This window comes from Hylobates moloch, unplaced genomic scaffold (genome assembly GCF_009828535.3).
Source record: "Hylobates moloch isolate HMO894 unplaced genomic scaffold, HMol_V3 SCAFFOLD_12, whole genome shotgun sequence".
Classification (NCBI taxonomy): Eukaryota; Metazoa; Chordata; class Mammalia; order Primates; family Hylobatidae; genus Hylobates; species Hylobates moloch.
Genome location: NW_026652287.1, coordinates 1,922,170 through 1,937,875, shown reverse-complemented (window position 1 = coordinate 1,937,875; position 15,706 = coordinate 1,922,170). Strand labels below are relative to the sequence as shown.

Genomic DNA, 15,706 nt, shown 5'->3' with positions numbered 1-15,706 from the left:
CTCCCAAAGTGCTGGGATTACAGGCATGAGCCACTGCGCCCAGCCAAAATTAAGAATTTTTAACATTCATTCATTGACAGGGTTTTGCCATGTTGCCCAGGCTGGTCTCGAACTCAGGTGGCGGAATGGGTGAGGGAGCTCCCTGGGGTCCCTTTGTTAAAGGCACTGATCCTATTCATGAGGGCCCCACCCTCTTGACCTAATCACCCTTCAAAGGCCGCACCTCTTGGTACCATCACCTTCAGGGTTAGGATCAGAACAGATGAGTTTTGGGGGAGGAAACATTCAGACCACAGCAGAAGCTCCTTGCCTCACCCTAACCCCGAGCTTCCACAACAACAAAGCCAGCATGTTCTCCTCTCTGCACCTGGCTGAGCCCTCCTCCTCCTCTCCTGTGTGTGCTCACCTGCCTCAGCCAGCTGGGTTCCTTGCTGTCCTAGGACAACTTCAGGCAGTCTCCCGCCTTGGGGCCTTTGCACTTGCCCCTCCCTTTTGCTGGAATTCTCTTCCTCCAAATATCTGCATGGCTCCTTTCTTTGCCTTCTGTGGGCCTCTGCTCAAACATTACCATCTTAGGGAAGGTCTCTTGGGCACCCAACCTGCACAACCACCTCCTTCCTTTGACCTTCTGTATGTTTTTTGTTTGTTTGTTTGTTTTGAGATGGAGTCTCCCTCTGTTGCCCAGGCTGGAGTGCAGTGGTGCAATCTCGGCTCACTGCAACCTCCACCTCCTGGATTCAAGCAATTCTCCTGCCTCAGTCTCCTGAGTAGCTGGGATTACAGGTGCTCGCCACCACACCTGGGTAATTTTTGTATTTTTTAGTAGAGATGGGGGTTCCACCATGTTGGCCAGGCTGGTCTTGAACTCCTGACCTCAGATTATCCACCCGCCTCGGCCTCCCAAAGTGCTGGGATTACAGGTGTGAGCCACCGCGCCCGGCCTGTATGTTCTTTTTTATACAGAGTCTCACTCTGTCACCCAGGCTAGAGTGCAGTGGCGGGATCTCAGCTCACTTCAACCTCCGCCTTGCAGGCTCAAGTGGCTCTCCTGTCTCAGCCTCCCGAGTAGTTGGGACTACAGGTACACACCACCATGCCCAGCTAATTTTTGTATATACTGTAAAGATGGAGTTTCACCAGCCCAGGCTGGTCATGAACTCCTGGCTTCAAGTGATCCACCCACCTCAGCCTCCCAAAGTGCTGGGATTACAGTTGTGAGATCGGCCTGTATTTTCTTTAACTGCTTTATTTTTCACCTTAGTAATCATTACTATTTCATAGATGTTACTTAATTCTCAGGTTCATTTTCTGTCTGTTTTACTCAATGTCCCAGTCCCTGGAGAGTGCCTGGTACACAGCAGATGCTCAATAAATATTAGGTGGGTGAACTAATACATCTGTGCATTTTTCATCCCTCTTAGACTCAGCAGAGTTTCACAACTCAAACAATTCAGGGCTCAGGCAGATAAGCAAATACGCAGAAAAGGCTGAGCATCAGATGACAAGGGGCAAATGGCTTGAGGCCTGCGTCTGAGATTTAACAGAGAATGGCGGGCTAGGGCAATGGCAGCTGGCAGCATTTGCCCCGTCTGTAGGTGGCAGTGGCTATATACCTCCAGAAGGTTGTAGCCACACAAGAAAGGAGGCTCAATGCCTCCCAATCTTATTATGATTTTCAAAGGAATCCAGATACCTGGATTTTATGTGAAATATCTTTTTCTTTCATATTAGTTATCTATTACTCTGTAACAAAGTACTCAGTACATTAACAAAGTTAATGGCTTGAAACAGCAATCAACCCTTTTTATCTCACACAGTTTCTATGTGACTTAACTGGATCCAGGTCTCATGAAATTTGCAGGTGAGATGTCAGCTAAGGCTACAGTCACCTGAAGGCTGGACCAGTGCTGGAAGATTTTATCTCAGGATGGTGCGCTCGTGTGGCTAGCAGGTTTTCTGGTTTGTTCTGCTTTGTTTTTTTGAGACCAGGTCTCTCTCTGTTGCTCAGCCTGGAGGGCAGTGGCAGGATCACAGCTCACCGCAGCCTGGATGTCCTGGGCTCAAGCAATACTCTGGCCTCAGCCTCCTGAGTAGCTGGGACTACAGGCGCAGGCCATCATGCTCAGCTACATTTTTTTATTTTTATTTTTTGTAGAGATAGGGTCTCACTATGTTGCCCTGGCTGGACTCAAACTCCTGGGTTCAAGTAATTCTCCTGCTTTGGCCTCCCAAAGTGCTGGGATTACAGGGATGAGCCACCACACCTGGCTGGCTGGCAGGTTTATATAGGCTCTTTGCAGTGGACTTCAGATTTTTGTCACAGGAACCTGTCCGTAGGGCTGTGTTTGTCCTCACAATATGGTGACTGGGTCCCCACAGAGTGAGTGATTCTAGCCACAGAGCCTCTGTGACCTAGTTTCCAAAGTAACACACTGTCAATTATGACATATTCCTCTTGTTATAAATAAGTGGCTAAGTCCAGCCCGCACTCAAGGAGACATTAATTAGAATCAACCTTTTCAATGGAGGGGGATCAAAGAATTTCCAGACATAAAACCATCCAATCTTAAAACGCTGTCAATGAGTTCAGATGGAGAGCACGCTGTGACTCACCCCAGCACAGGTCAGATGACGCCCTTGAAGGTTCTGTTTCGTATGGGCCACCAAAAAGTACACTCAGCACTATTTTCATCTTTTTATGTATTTTTTATTTTTTAAATATTTATTTAAAAATTTTTTTTATTTTAAATTAAAAAAAATTACAGGCCGGGCATGGTGGCTCATGCCTGTAATCCCAGCACTTTGGGAGGCCGAGGCGGGTGGATCACAAGGTCAGGAGTTCGAGACCAGCCTAACCAACATGGTGAAACCCCGTCTCTACTAAAAAAAAATACAAATATTAGCTGGGCGTGGTGGCGTGCACCTGTAATCTCAGCTACTTGGGAGGCTGAGGCGGGAGCATTGCTTGAACCTGGGAGGCGGAGGTTGTGGTAAGCTGAGATCGTGCCATTGCACTCTAGCCTGGGCAATAAGAGCGAAACTCCGTCTCAAAAAAAAAAAAAAAAAAATTAGGAGGCCGAGGCGGGTGGATCACCTGAGGTCAGGAGTTCAAGACCAGCCTGGCCAACATGGTGAAACCCCGTCTCTACTAAAAATATAAAAATTAGTTGGGCATGGTGGCACATGCCTGTAGTCCTAGCTATTTCAGAGGCTGAGGCAGGAGAATTGCTTGAACCCAGGAGGCAGAGGTTGCAGTGAGCTGAGATTGTGCCACTATACACCAGCCTGGGTGACAGAGTGAGACTCTGTCTAAAAAGAAAAAAATGATAAAATAAAATTTTAAAAGATTATAAACAATTCTATTCAAACATTTTATTAAAAACTTAAGGGCCGGGCAAGGTGGCTCACACCTGTAATCCCAGCACTTTGGGAGGCCGAGGCGGGCGGACCACGAGGTCAGGAGATTGAGACCATCCTGGCTAACACGGTGAAACCCTGTCTCTACTAAAAACACAAAAAATTAGCCGGGCGTGGTGGTGGGCACCTGTAGTCCCAGCTACTCGGGAGGCTGAGGCAGGAGAATGGTGTGAACCTGGGAGGCAGGGCTTGCAGTGAGCCCAGATTGCGCTATTGCACTCCAGCCTGGGCAACAGAACGAGATTCCATCTCAAAAAAAAAAAAAAAACCTTAAAAAATTATAGAGACAAGGTCTCACTATGTTGCCCAAGCTGGTCTTGAACTCCTGGATTCAAGTGATCCTCCCACCTCAGCCTCCCAAAGTGCTGGGATTACAGGCATAAGCCACTGTGTCCAGGCTTTATTTTTAAATTAAAAAAAAAATTTTTTGAGTCAGGGTCACGCTCTGTCACTCAGGCTGGAGTGCAGTGTATGCAAAGATTAGTCTTTGCCATGAAGTACCATTATTAACATTCAGTAGGCCTGCATATTTATTATTATTTTTTTTTATTTTTTTGATAGAGTGTTGCTCTGTCGCTGAGGCTGGAGTGCAGTGGCTCGATCTCAGCTCACTGCAACCTCCGCCTCCCGGGTGTCTCCTGGGTTCAAGCAATTCTCCTGCCTCAGCCTCCCGAGTAACTGGGATTACAGGCACCCGCCAACACGCCTGGCTAATTTTTTGTATTTTTGGTAGAGATGGGGTTTCGCCATGTTGGCCAGGCTGGTCTCGAACCTCTGGCCTCAGGTAATCCACCTGCCTCAGCCTCCCAAAGTGCTGGGATTGCAGGCGTGAGCCACCACGCCTGGCCTATTATTTTTATTATAATCTAATGCTGCTGTGTCTCATTCCTCTTTCTGTATTCAGAAGGAGTCAAGAGTCATTCATTCACCCAGGAGGCACACACCTGTAATCCAAGCTACTTGGGAAGCTAAGACAAGAGGTTCATTTAAGCCCAGGAGTTCGAGGCTGCAGTGAGCTATGATCATGCCACTGTACTCCAGCCCGGGCAACAGAGCAAGACTGTGTCTCTAAAAAACAAAAAAAGTAATTCATTCTATATTTCAATAAATATTGTTTAAGCATACATTATATGACAGGCGCTGCGCTAGATACGCTGAATGTCACGACATGGTATGCCACTTATTTTAGTGAAGGAAAGAAAGATTGAAAAACGAGCATGTAAATAATTAAGCAATATGTTCTCAATAGTGTGCTCTGAAGAAAAGAAAATGGGTGCTGAAGTGGAGAAAGCCTGGGGGTGGTCAGGGGCCTGAAAGGTGAGAAGGAGCCAGCCAGGCTAAAATGTGTGGAGAAGAGCATCTTGTTTATTTGTTGATTTGAGACAGGGTCTTGCTCTGTTGCCCAGGCTGGAGGGCAGTGGCTCGATTATGGCTCACTGCAGCTTCCACCTCTCAGGCTCAAATGATTCTCCTGCCTCAGCCTCCCAAGTAGCTGGGATTACAGGTGTGCGCCACCACACCTAGCTAATTTTTGTATTTTTAGTAGAGGCAGCGTTTCACCATATTGGCCAGGCTGGTCTTGAACTCCTAACCTCAAGTGATCTACCTGCCTTGGCCTCCCAAAGTGCTGGCATTACAGGCATGAGCCACCATGCCCAGCCAAGGGAAGATATTTTTAAACAGAGGGACCAGTAAGTGCAAAGGCCCTGTGGCAGGAACAAATTTGGCTGGGGTAAGATACAGAAAGTCTTGTGAGGTTACAGGGAGAGAGGCAGGAGATGAGGTGGGAGAGGTAGGCATGAGCTAGAGCCCATAGTACCTCCCTGGCTACAGATTTCATGGATCTAAGTGAGACAGATAGAAAACTACTGCAGGTTTTACCAGTGGCAGAGGATGATCTGATTTTTTTTTTTTTTTTTTTTTTTTTTTTTTGAGACGGAGTCTCGCTCTGTCACCCAGGCTGGAGTGTAGTGGCGCAATCTCGGCTCACTGCAAGCTCCACCTCCCGGGCTCACGCCATTCTCCTGCCTCAGCCTCCCACGTAGCTAGGACTACAGGCACCCACCACCATGCCTGGCTAATTTTTTGTATTTTTAGTAGAGACGGGGTTTCACCATGTTAGCCAGGATGGTCTCGATCTCCTGACCTCGTGATCTGTCCACCTCAGCCTCCCAAAGTGCTGGGATTACAGGCGTGAGCCACCATGCCCGGCCTCTGATATGATTTTAAAAGATCACTCTGGGTCACGTGCAGTGGCTCACACCTGTTAACTCAATACTTTGAGAAGTTAAGGCAGGAAAATTGTTTGTGGCCAGAAGTTTGAGATAAGCCTGGGCAATGTAGCAAGACCCCATCTCTATAAAAAGGAAAAAAAATTGCTGGGTGTGGTGGTGCGTGCCTGTATTCCTAGCTACTCGGGGGGCTGAGGTGGGAGGCTCACTTGACCCCAGGAGCTCAAGGTTGCAGTGAGTCATGATCTCACCACTGCACTCCAACCCTGGTGACAGAGAAATACCCTGTCACTACAAAACAAACAAAATCCACCCTGTGCCTCCTGATCTGAGACACTAAGAAGGACACAACATCACTTTTGTGGTTTTCCTACCCAAACTGCATAACCTGTATCTAATCATGAGGCAGTATCAGAGAAATCCAAATGAAAGGACAATCTACAAAATAACTGGCCTCTAAAATACTCTGCAAGGCCAGGCGCAGTGGCTCACGCCTGTAATCCCAGCACTTTAGGGGGCCCAGGTGGGTGGATCCCCTGAGGTCAGGAGTTTGAGACCAGCCTGGCTAACATGGTGAAAACCCATCTCTACAAAAAATACAAAAATTAGCCAGGTGTGGTAGCAGGCACCTGTAATCCCAGCTATGCAGGAGGCTGAAGCAGGAGAATCACTTGAACCTGGGAGGCAGAGGTTGCAGTGAGCTGAGATTACACCACTGCACTCCAACCTGGGCGACAAAGCGAGACTCTGTCTTGGGGGAAAAAATACTCAGCCGGACGCGGTGGCTCATGCCTGTAATCCCAGCACTTTGGAAGGCTGAGGCGGGCAGATCATGAGGTCAAGAGATCGAGACCATCCTGACCAACATGGTACATGGTGAAACCCCGTCTCTACTAAAAATACAAAAATTAGGTGGGTATGGTGGCGTGCGCCTGCAGTCCCAGCTACTCAGGAGGCTGAAGCAGGAGAATCGCCAGAACTCGGGAGGCGGAGATTGCAGTGAGCCAAGATCACGCCACTGCACTCCAGCCTGACAACAGAGCGAGACTCCGTCTCAAAAAAAAAAAAAAAAAAAAAACTCTGCAAAAAGTGTCAAGGTCATGAAAGATAAAGAAAGGCTGAAGGACTTGCAGATGGAAAGAGACTTAAGGAGGCTGACAAGCAAACGTTCCATGCAATCCCGGACTGGATCCTAAACCAGACAAATGGCATTAGTGAGACAACTGACAGTTAAAGGTCGAGATTAGATAATCAAATTAGAGCAATGTTAACTGCCTGATTTTGGTAAGTGTACAGTGGTTATGTAACAGAATGTCCTTGGTTTTAAGAAATGCACATCAAAGGGCATCCTGTTTGCCACTTACCTCAATTCAGAGAAAAAAAGTCATATATATACACACACACCTAATTATGTCTTTATAAAATCACATATAGGTATATAGGTGAGATCAGCTGGGGCAACATAGTGAGACCTCATTGCTACAATAAAATAAATAAAAAATTAGCTGGGCCTGGTGGCACATGTCTGTAGTTCCAGCTACTCAGCAGGCTGAGGTGGGAGGATCACTTGAGCCCAGGAGTTCCAGGCTGCAGTAAGCTATGATTGGGCCACTACGCTCCAGCCTGTGTGATAGAGACCCTGTCTCTAAAAAAAAAACTAGAGACTAAGGAGGCCTGAGAAACAAGTTAAAAGTGTAACATGCAATCCTGGACTGGATTCTTGTAGGGGAAAAAATGCCAAAAGGTATAAACACTGATGTTCTCATCACCCAGAATTTTACAAATGGTTAATATATTGTCACCTTGCTTTGATTACCATTTTTTAAATTAATTTTCTTTCTTGTTTTTTTTAGAGACATGGGTTTCGCCATGTTGCCCAGGCTGGTCCTAAACTCCTGGGCTCAAGTGATCCATCTGCCTCGGCCTCCCAAAGTGCTGGGATTACAGGCGTGAGTCACTGCACCCAGCCTGATTAGACGGAGTCTTGCTCTGTCCCCCAGGCTGGAGTGCAGTGGTGCGATCTCCACTCACTGCAAGCTCCGCCTGCTGGGTTCACGCCATTCTCCTGCCTCAGCCTCCCGAGTAGCTGGGACTACAGGCGCCCGCCACCACGCCCGGCTAATTTTTTGTATTTTTAGTAGAAACGGGGTTTCATCGTTTTAGCCAGGATGGTCTCGATCTCCTGACCTCGTGATCTGCCCACCTCAGCCTCCCAAAGTGCTGGGATTACAGGCGTGAGCAACTGCGCCCGGCCCTGATTACCATTTTTTAAAAAAAGAAATGGAACATTGCAGGTAAGGTTAAACTCTTCTATGACCTCTCTCCCCAGTTCCTGGGCGACAAGAGCAAGACTCTGTCTCAAACAAAAGGAAAGAAAAGAAAAAAAATTGTCATCCTTGCGCGGGGGCCATGCTAATCTCCGTATCATTCCAATTTTGGTATACGTGCTGCCGAAGTGACCACTCGATTACCTATTCCAATATAATGAAACCCCGTTTCTACTAAAAATAAAAAAATAAAATAAAATAAATAGCTGAGTGTGGTGGCGCATGCCTGTAATCCCAGCTACTCAGCAAGCTGAGGCAGGAGAATCACTTGAATCTGGGAGGCAGAAGTTGCAGTGAGCCAAGATCGCACCACTGCACTCCAGCCTGAGTGACAGAGTGAGGCTCTGTCTCAAAAAAAAAAAAAAAAAGAAATAGAACATTGCAGGTAAAGTTAAAGTCTTCTTTGACTCCTCTTCTCAGTTCCATCACACTCCTTTCTACCCTTCCTTGAAGCAATAACCATCAGGATATGGTATATAGATCCTTGCAGTCAATTTAAAAAAAACAAAATACATATATATCCAATAGCCAATCCGCTTTTGTTTTATGTGTATTTGTAAAAAAACTTACATAAATAACATTATACTATATATATAATCCCTCTAGATAAAGTTTCATATAGTGTTAGGCTTTATGCATTAATTTTTGAAAACAGGGTCTTGCTCTGTCTCCCAGGCTGGAGTGCAATGGTGAGATCATTGCCCATTGCAGCCTGTAACTCCTGGGTTTAAGGGATCCTCCTACCTCGGGCTCCCAAAGTGCTGGGATTACAGGTGGCCTAGACTTTATAAAGTTGTTATCACCTCTTTCTTCTTTTCTCAACACTATCCTTTTGACATCTATCCAACCCCGTTGAAACAGATGACCGTCATTCCTTTTAAATGTTATACAGCATTAAATGTTGTGCACATGCGTGAGGCATGAGTTTAACTCTGGGGCCTCTCCCCAGAAATGGAAATCCGGGGTCACAAGCAACGGGCATTTCCGTTTTACTGTTAGATTCTGCTCTCCCGCCAGCAGCGTCTGAGAGGTGCTTGGCGTTCCCCTGAGGGTTCTGGGGGAGCTCGGACTTGCGTTCCCAGAAGGCCGGTTCTCGCCTGCCTTGTGCCCCATTTGCGTCACTGGGGTTCCTAGCGGACTCGCCTGCAAGTGTGCTCAGGACTGCAGGGAGAACTTCTAGGTCACTGCGGCTCTTTCCCCATGGTGGACTCTTCTGAGGCGCTTGACGGTGCTGATTTGGGTCTTTATCTGTCTGGATGTCGGCAGGGGCGCCCAGGAAGGCGGGTCCCTCTAGCTCAACCTTGTGTGGGCTCTTACAGCTTCAGGCCAACAGGGGGCTGGGAAGCTCAGCACTTACTCATTCCGTCCCCGTTGGTAACTAGGGCTGGAAGACGCGTCCAGACTGCAAACAATATTTCATCATTTTGTCTGTTGCATGCAGCGGCCAAGGCTGCCAACCTATGAAACGCTTTGAGAAGCGGGACGCTTTGGGAGGCCGAGGCGGGTGGATCCCCTGAGGCCAGCCTGGGAGACATAGTGAGATTCTGTCTCTCAAAAAAATTTTTAAAAAACAACCCCGGATGTGGTGCACGCCTGCAGTCCCAGCTACTCGGGAGGCTGAGGCGGGAGGATCGCTCGAGCCTGGGAGTTCGAGACCAGCCTGGGCAACATAGCGAGACTCCGTCTCTTAAAAAAAATAAGTAGCCGTTTTTCTGGGTGGGTGCATCCCTCTCTGGTTCCTCGCTCTCCAACTGGCCCTGGTCCTGGGGGCGTGAAGGCTACGATCTGGAGAGACGGGCTGACTCTGGAGGACGGGCCTAGAACCCATTCATTCATTCATTCGTTCTGTCACCCACCCGTCCTGCGCGCACGCCAGCGCCACCCTATGCCCCAGGACCTCAAGAACCCCCACCCCACGGGGCACAGACAAGGACAGGCTGGCCAGCGCCTGGAAGCCGCGTGCCTGACCGCGTCTGCCCGAGCGAGTACCGCCTCCCATCCGGGAGGCAGCAGAGCCGCGACTGTCGGAACGCGCCCAACGTCTCCCGCCCAGGGGCGCGCCGCCTCGCTTTCAGCGCATGCGCGCCCGGGAGCCCGCCCTGGGCGTCGGCGCACGTGGTCCCCCACTGGCCGGCTTGCGTGCGCGCTCCCGGCTCGCCCTCCCACGCGGTCCACCGCGCCTCCCGCCCCACCCTAAGCGCAGCGCCGGCCGGAGCGGCCGACCGAACGAGGTTGCGTGCGTGCGCGCACGCGCGGGCCACGTGGGCGGGCGCCTCGCCGTTGCCCCGCCCCTTGCAACCCCGCCCCGTGCCGGCCCCGCCCCTTCTCGCGCGCCGGCGTCGGCTGCGTCTCCGGCGTTTGAATTGCGCTTCCGCCATCTTTCCAGCCTCAGTCGGACGGGCGCGGAGACGCTTCTGGAAGGTAGCGAGACCTGGTGGGCTGGGCTGGGCTGGGCTGGGCCGGGCAGGGCCGGGCGGGGACAGGGGCAGGGGCGGCGGCGGCAGGATAGGGGCCGGAGCCGGGGCCAGGGCCGGGGCGGGCGGCGGGCCCAGGGGCAGCGGGCGGCTGTGAGTAGGTGGGTGGTGCGGGCCCGGCCGGGCCGGGGCAGGAGACGGGCGTGGGGTCGGCGCCAGCCCCCGCGAACCCCCGTTTCGTCCTCCGCTCGCATCCCCGTCCCGGTCCCAGTCCCGTTCCCTTCCCGACACCTCTGTCCGCCGTTCTGCGGGCCCCGCGGTCCCGGATGCCGGCCCCGCCCGCTGCCTTCCCGCTCCCAGGCCCGGCCGCCATGGCGCCGCGGGCGAGAGGCCTTTGTGGGGCGGGCACGTGGGGCGCTGGGGGCGCGGGAGCGGGGCCGCCATGGGCTGCGGGGCCGCGCGAGCGCTCGCCTCCGTCCTCTGCCTCCGCAGGAACGCCGCGATGGCTGCGCAGGGAGAGCCCCAGGTCCAGTTCAAAGTAGGTAACCCTGCGGGGCGGGAGGCGGCCGAGCCCGACCGCGTGCGACTCGCGGGTCCCTCCTCCCGGGGCCCACGATGGCTGTAATGGGGCCCCGCATCCACATTCTTTGTTTTAAGTGAGCCTGTGGTGGTTAAAGTTCCGTGACTCTGGGATCTTTAGAGGTGAAGTGTTTAGGGTTTACTTCCAAAATATGTTCTCCAACAGCTTGTATTGGTTGGTGATGGTGGTACTGGAAAAACGACCTTCGTGAAACGTCATTTGACTGGTGAATTTGAGAAGAAATATGTAGGTATGTGCTGGAAAACTTTGCTTGTGGAAATATGTGAGAAATCGGTAAATTTATCTACTCAATCGCATCGTTTCCGTTTCAGCCACCTTGGGTGTTGAGGTTCATCCCTTAGTGTTCCACACCAACAGAGGACCTATTAAGTTCAATGTATGGGACACAGCCGGCCAGGAAAAATTCGGTGGACTGAGAGATGGCTATTATATCCAAGGTAGGCATTTGTAACTTGCTGAACAGTTTTTGAGAGGTTTTGTGTACTTCAGTCTTAAAGGTTATAGAAAATCAGGTCTGTTCCAACAAATAGTGTCATTTTTGGGTTAAAAAAAGACGTGGACTTCAGGGAGTTGACCACCATTTTGGTGGCAAAGAAAATTTTATTAAAGTTGTGTCATTTGCATGCTGTGTCATGCTAGGCATGGTTTAGAAAAAACTTTAACTTACAAGTCATATTTAAAACAATAATAGGCTGTTAACAGCAGTTTCACTATTTGAAAACTTAGGTTCATTTATGTATTTTGGTGTGGTGATCAATAAATGTTTCTACTGTATGAAAACAATAAACACCAGATAGTAGACCAGAAGAGATAGGAGATCTTAACAAGTGTTATAAAAGACTAGCTGATTTCTTGTTAAATTGTTTGTACTAAGTTGTGCAGAGTATTTTTCTCAAATAGTTTGATTTAAAAATTTCAAAGAAAATGTTCATTGTACCAAAAAGAGGAATAAAGAAAATACTCATCTCTCTTGGAACCTCATGTTGCTGATAACGTATTATCTGGAATCATTCCATGCCTTTTGCTTTCCTTGAGCATGTACAAATAAACACAAGAATTTCCCCCAAAAGAATCCTTTAACCAAAAAGTTGTGGTTTCTTGCCTTACTAACTGTACCATAGTTATTCCTGCAGGTGAATATATAGACTTTATCTGGGTTATTTATTTGTTTAATTTTTTTTTGATACAGGGTTTCGCTCTGTTGCCCAACCTGGAGTGCAGCTTCCGCCTCCTAAGCTCAAGCCATCCTCTCACCTCAGCCTCCTGAGTAGTTGGGACTACAGGCACGTGCCACTATGCCTGACTAATTTTTGTATTTTTTTGTAGAGATGGGGATTCACCATGTTGCCCATGCTGGTCTGGAACTCATGAGCTCAGGTGATCCACCCACCTCAGCCTCTCAAAGTGCTGGGATTACAGGCGTGAGCCACATTGCTTGGCCTATCTGGATTTTTAAAGACAGGAATAATGTTTTCTAGTATAGTCGGCCATTTAAAGACCTTCTGAAGAATATATTTCCAGGCCTTACCTCAGAATATGAAAGCCTGGTTATCCAGAATCTCAGTTAGTATTAATTACTTCAGATACTTTTTTGGGATGAGGGGAGTATTAATGGTGAAGTATATCAGGGAGATTTGATAGGGTCAGCTCATCTCTCTTGGGAGGAATCGTGTATTAACATTTTTAGAATTGACAGAGACCTTGAAAGTGAGGGGAGATAGGTGAGTCGTTGAGGTCTAAGACTATAACTAGTTGAATCCTAGTCTGTGGTTCTTAGCATTCTTCACTTGTGCAGTAAACTGAGTGTACTAATTACCACAAATGTTTCTTTCAGCCCAGTGTGCCATCATAATGTTTGATGTAACATCGAGAGTTACTTACAAGAATGTGCCTAACTGGCATAGAGATCTGGTACGAGTGTGTGAAAACATCCCCATTGTGTTGTGTGGCAACAAAGTGGATATTAAAGACAGGAAAGTGAAGGCGAAATCCATTGTCTTCCACCGAAAGAAGAATCTTCAGGTGTGTAAAATTAAAACTTCCTGAGTTATTTCTCTTAGCGGAGATTATATGTAAGACCATGAAATTAACCAGTGTCTATTATATATGGAAATGATTTTTTTTCCTCAAGTCGGAGTCTTCCTCTGTCCCCCATGCTGGAGTGCAGTGTCGCAATCTTGGCTCACTGCGACCTCTGCTTCCCGGGTTCAAGCAGTTCTCTCCTGTCTCAGCTCCCCTAGTAGCTGGATTACAGGCGTGTACCACCACACCTGGCTAATTTTTGTACTTTTTTTAGTAAAGACGGGGTTTCACCATGTTGGTCAGGCTGATCTCCAACTCCTGACCTCAAGTGATTCACTGGCCTCGGCCTCCTAAAGGACTGGAATTACAGGCGTGAGCCACTGTGCCTGGCCGGAAATAATTTTGTCTTTTTTATACTATTGTTGTTAAAGAATGATAGAGATGGGGTTTCACTGTTGGCCGGGTTGGTCAACTGAAATGTGTATTTATATATTCTTTGTTGTTCAAGACAGGGTCTTGCCCTGTTGCCCAGGCAGGAGTGCAGTGGCATGAACATAACTCACTGCAGCCCTGAACTCCTGGGCTCAAGCAGTGCTCCCACCTCAGTCTTCTGAGTAGCTGGGATCCCAGGCACTCAACACCATGCCCACCTAATTTGTTTTTTTGTAGAGATGGGGTCTTGCTCTGTTGCCCAGGCCTGATCGTGTACTATTGACCTCAGGCAATTCCACCTCAGCCCCCAAAAGTGCTGGGATTTCAGGCCTGAGCCACCATGCCTTGCCAAGAGCCTTAACATTTTCTTATGTTGCAATGTCCTAGAAAAATGGTTATCTTAATAATGAATTTTAAAAAGTAATTTTACTTTTCTTTTAAACAGTACTACGACATTTCTGCCAAAAGTAACTACAACTTTGAAAAGCCTTTCCTCTGGCTTGCTAGGAAGCTCATTGGAGACCCTAACTTGGAATTTGTTGCCATGCCTGCTCTCGCCCCACCGGAAGTTGTCATGGACCCAGCTTTGGCAGCACAGTATGAGCACGACTTAGAGGTATTGTGGCCACTTTGCTGTTCAGGTTGTTCTGTTTGGCTTGTTTATTCCTGGCAGTTTTGATCTGGAGTGTTCACATTTTTTCATCTCTTTGTCTAGGTTGCTCAGACAACTGCTCTCCCGGACGAGGATGATGACCTGTGAGAATGAAGCTGGAGCCCAGCGTCAGAAGTCTAGTTTTATAGGCAGCTGTCCTGTGATGTCAGCGGTGCAGCGTGTGTGCCACCTCATTATTATCTAGCTAAGCGGAACATGTGCTTCATCTGTGGGATGCTGAAGGAGATGAGTGGGCTTCGGAGTGAATGTGGCAGTTTAAAAAATACCTTCATTGTTTGGACCTGCATATTTAGCTGTTTTGGAACGCAGTTGATTCCTTGAGTTTCAAATATAAGACTGCTACAGTCACATCACAATATTCAGTGGTGAAATCTTGTTTGTTACTGTCATTCCCATTCCTTTTCGTTTAGAATCAGAATAAAGTTGTATTTCAAATATCTAAGCAAGTGAACTCATCCCTTGTTTATAAATAGCATTTGGAAACCACTAAAGTAGGGAAGTTTTATGCCATGTTAATATTTGAATTGCCTTGCTTTTATCACTTAATTTGAAATCTATTGGGTTAATTTCTTCCTATGTTTATTTTTGTACATTTGAGCCATGTCACACAAACTGATGATGACAGGTCAGCAGTATTCTATTTGGTTAGAAGGGTTACATGGTGTAAATATTAGTGCAGTTAAACTAAAGCAGTGTTTGCTCCGCCTTCATTGGCTAGGTAGGGTCACCTAGGGAAGCACTTGCTCAAAATTTGTGACCTGTCAGAATAAAAATAATGTGGTTTGTACATATCAAATAGATATTTTAAGGGTAATATTTTTTTTAAATGGCGAAAGTAATCATGTTTTAATATAGAACTTCAAACAGGATGGAACATCAGTGGATGGCAGGAGGTTGGGAATTCTTGCTGTTAAAAATAAGTACAAATTTTGCACTTTTTTGTTTGAATGTTAGACGCTTAGTGTGAAGTTGATAATGCAAGGAAAATGGTCCATGTTTACCCACAGTTTTCAGGTACTCCCAGACTTTAAAGATGTCTTGAACATTAAGTTCTTAAGCAGTACACACTACACCGTTTGGTTCCCCCCCCCCCGAGGATTTTTTTGTAGGGCAGCACAGCAGAGCAGGACACAGATGAAATACTAGGAATATGCACAGTGGGGCAGTGTGGGGGCTTCTCAGTAATGGAGAATAGTTGGTGAAACCTTTTTTTTTCTAAACTAAGCATTTAATTTATATATTTTCCACATTTAAAAATGAATTAGGTCTATTAGGATAATCAGGAGTTTGATCCCATCAACACTGTTCTTGTAGCGGTTAGGAATCTTAAGAGCTATTTTTTTCTCATACAATTACTACTATAGTCCAGCTTACTAGTTTTCTTTAGATGTCTGATAATCTTGAGATGATTGCTTACCTTAAAAGGTATAGAAAGGATCACTTAAATATATGGAAAATGAAATAAGGGTGAAGCTGAATAAAGTTCTACTTACTGTATTAACTGGCAACAGTTTAGTTTCTTAAGATCTGAATTGCTGTGTGTGTTACGCTGTATTCAGAACCAGTTTCTAACCAGCCTGTGAGATGGG

General features: G+C 47.6%; 1 protein-coding gene and 1 non-coding gene across 3 annotated transcripts; one reads left to right on the top strand and one right to left on the bottom strand.

Moving 5' to 3' along the window:
* The first annotated feature begins 2,604 nt into the window (after positions 1-2,604).
* On the top strand, positions 2,605-15,392 carry RAN (RAN, member RAS oncogene family). 2 transcript variants are annotated; one of them, XM_058425718.1, is made up of 7 exons: positions 2,605-2,623; positions 10,882-10,927; positions 11,135-11,219; positions 11,302-11,427; positions 12,825-13,012; positions 13,890-14,060; positions 14,160-15,392. In XM_058425718.1, the coding sequence occupies exons 2-7, from the start codon at positions 10,892-10,894 to the stop codon at positions 14,202-14,204; spliced, it is 651 nt and encodes a 216-aa protein (XP_058281701.1). In that variant the 5' UTR covers positions 2,605-2,623; positions 10,882-10,891; the 3' UTR covers positions 14,205-15,392. The 2 variants fall into 2 exon arrangements, with proteins under 2 accessions (XP_058281701.1, XP_032024150.1); XM_032168259.2 differs by lacking the exon at positions 2,605-2,623 and adding an exon at positions 10,286-10,396.
* Positions 8,009-8,111, bottom strand: LOC116479749 (U6 spliceosomal RNA). The gene has a single exon (XR_004251066.1). It is a non-coding gene; the product is annotated as a U6 spliceosomal RNA (small nuclear RNA).
* Positions 15,393-15,706: the final 314 nt, after the last annotated feature.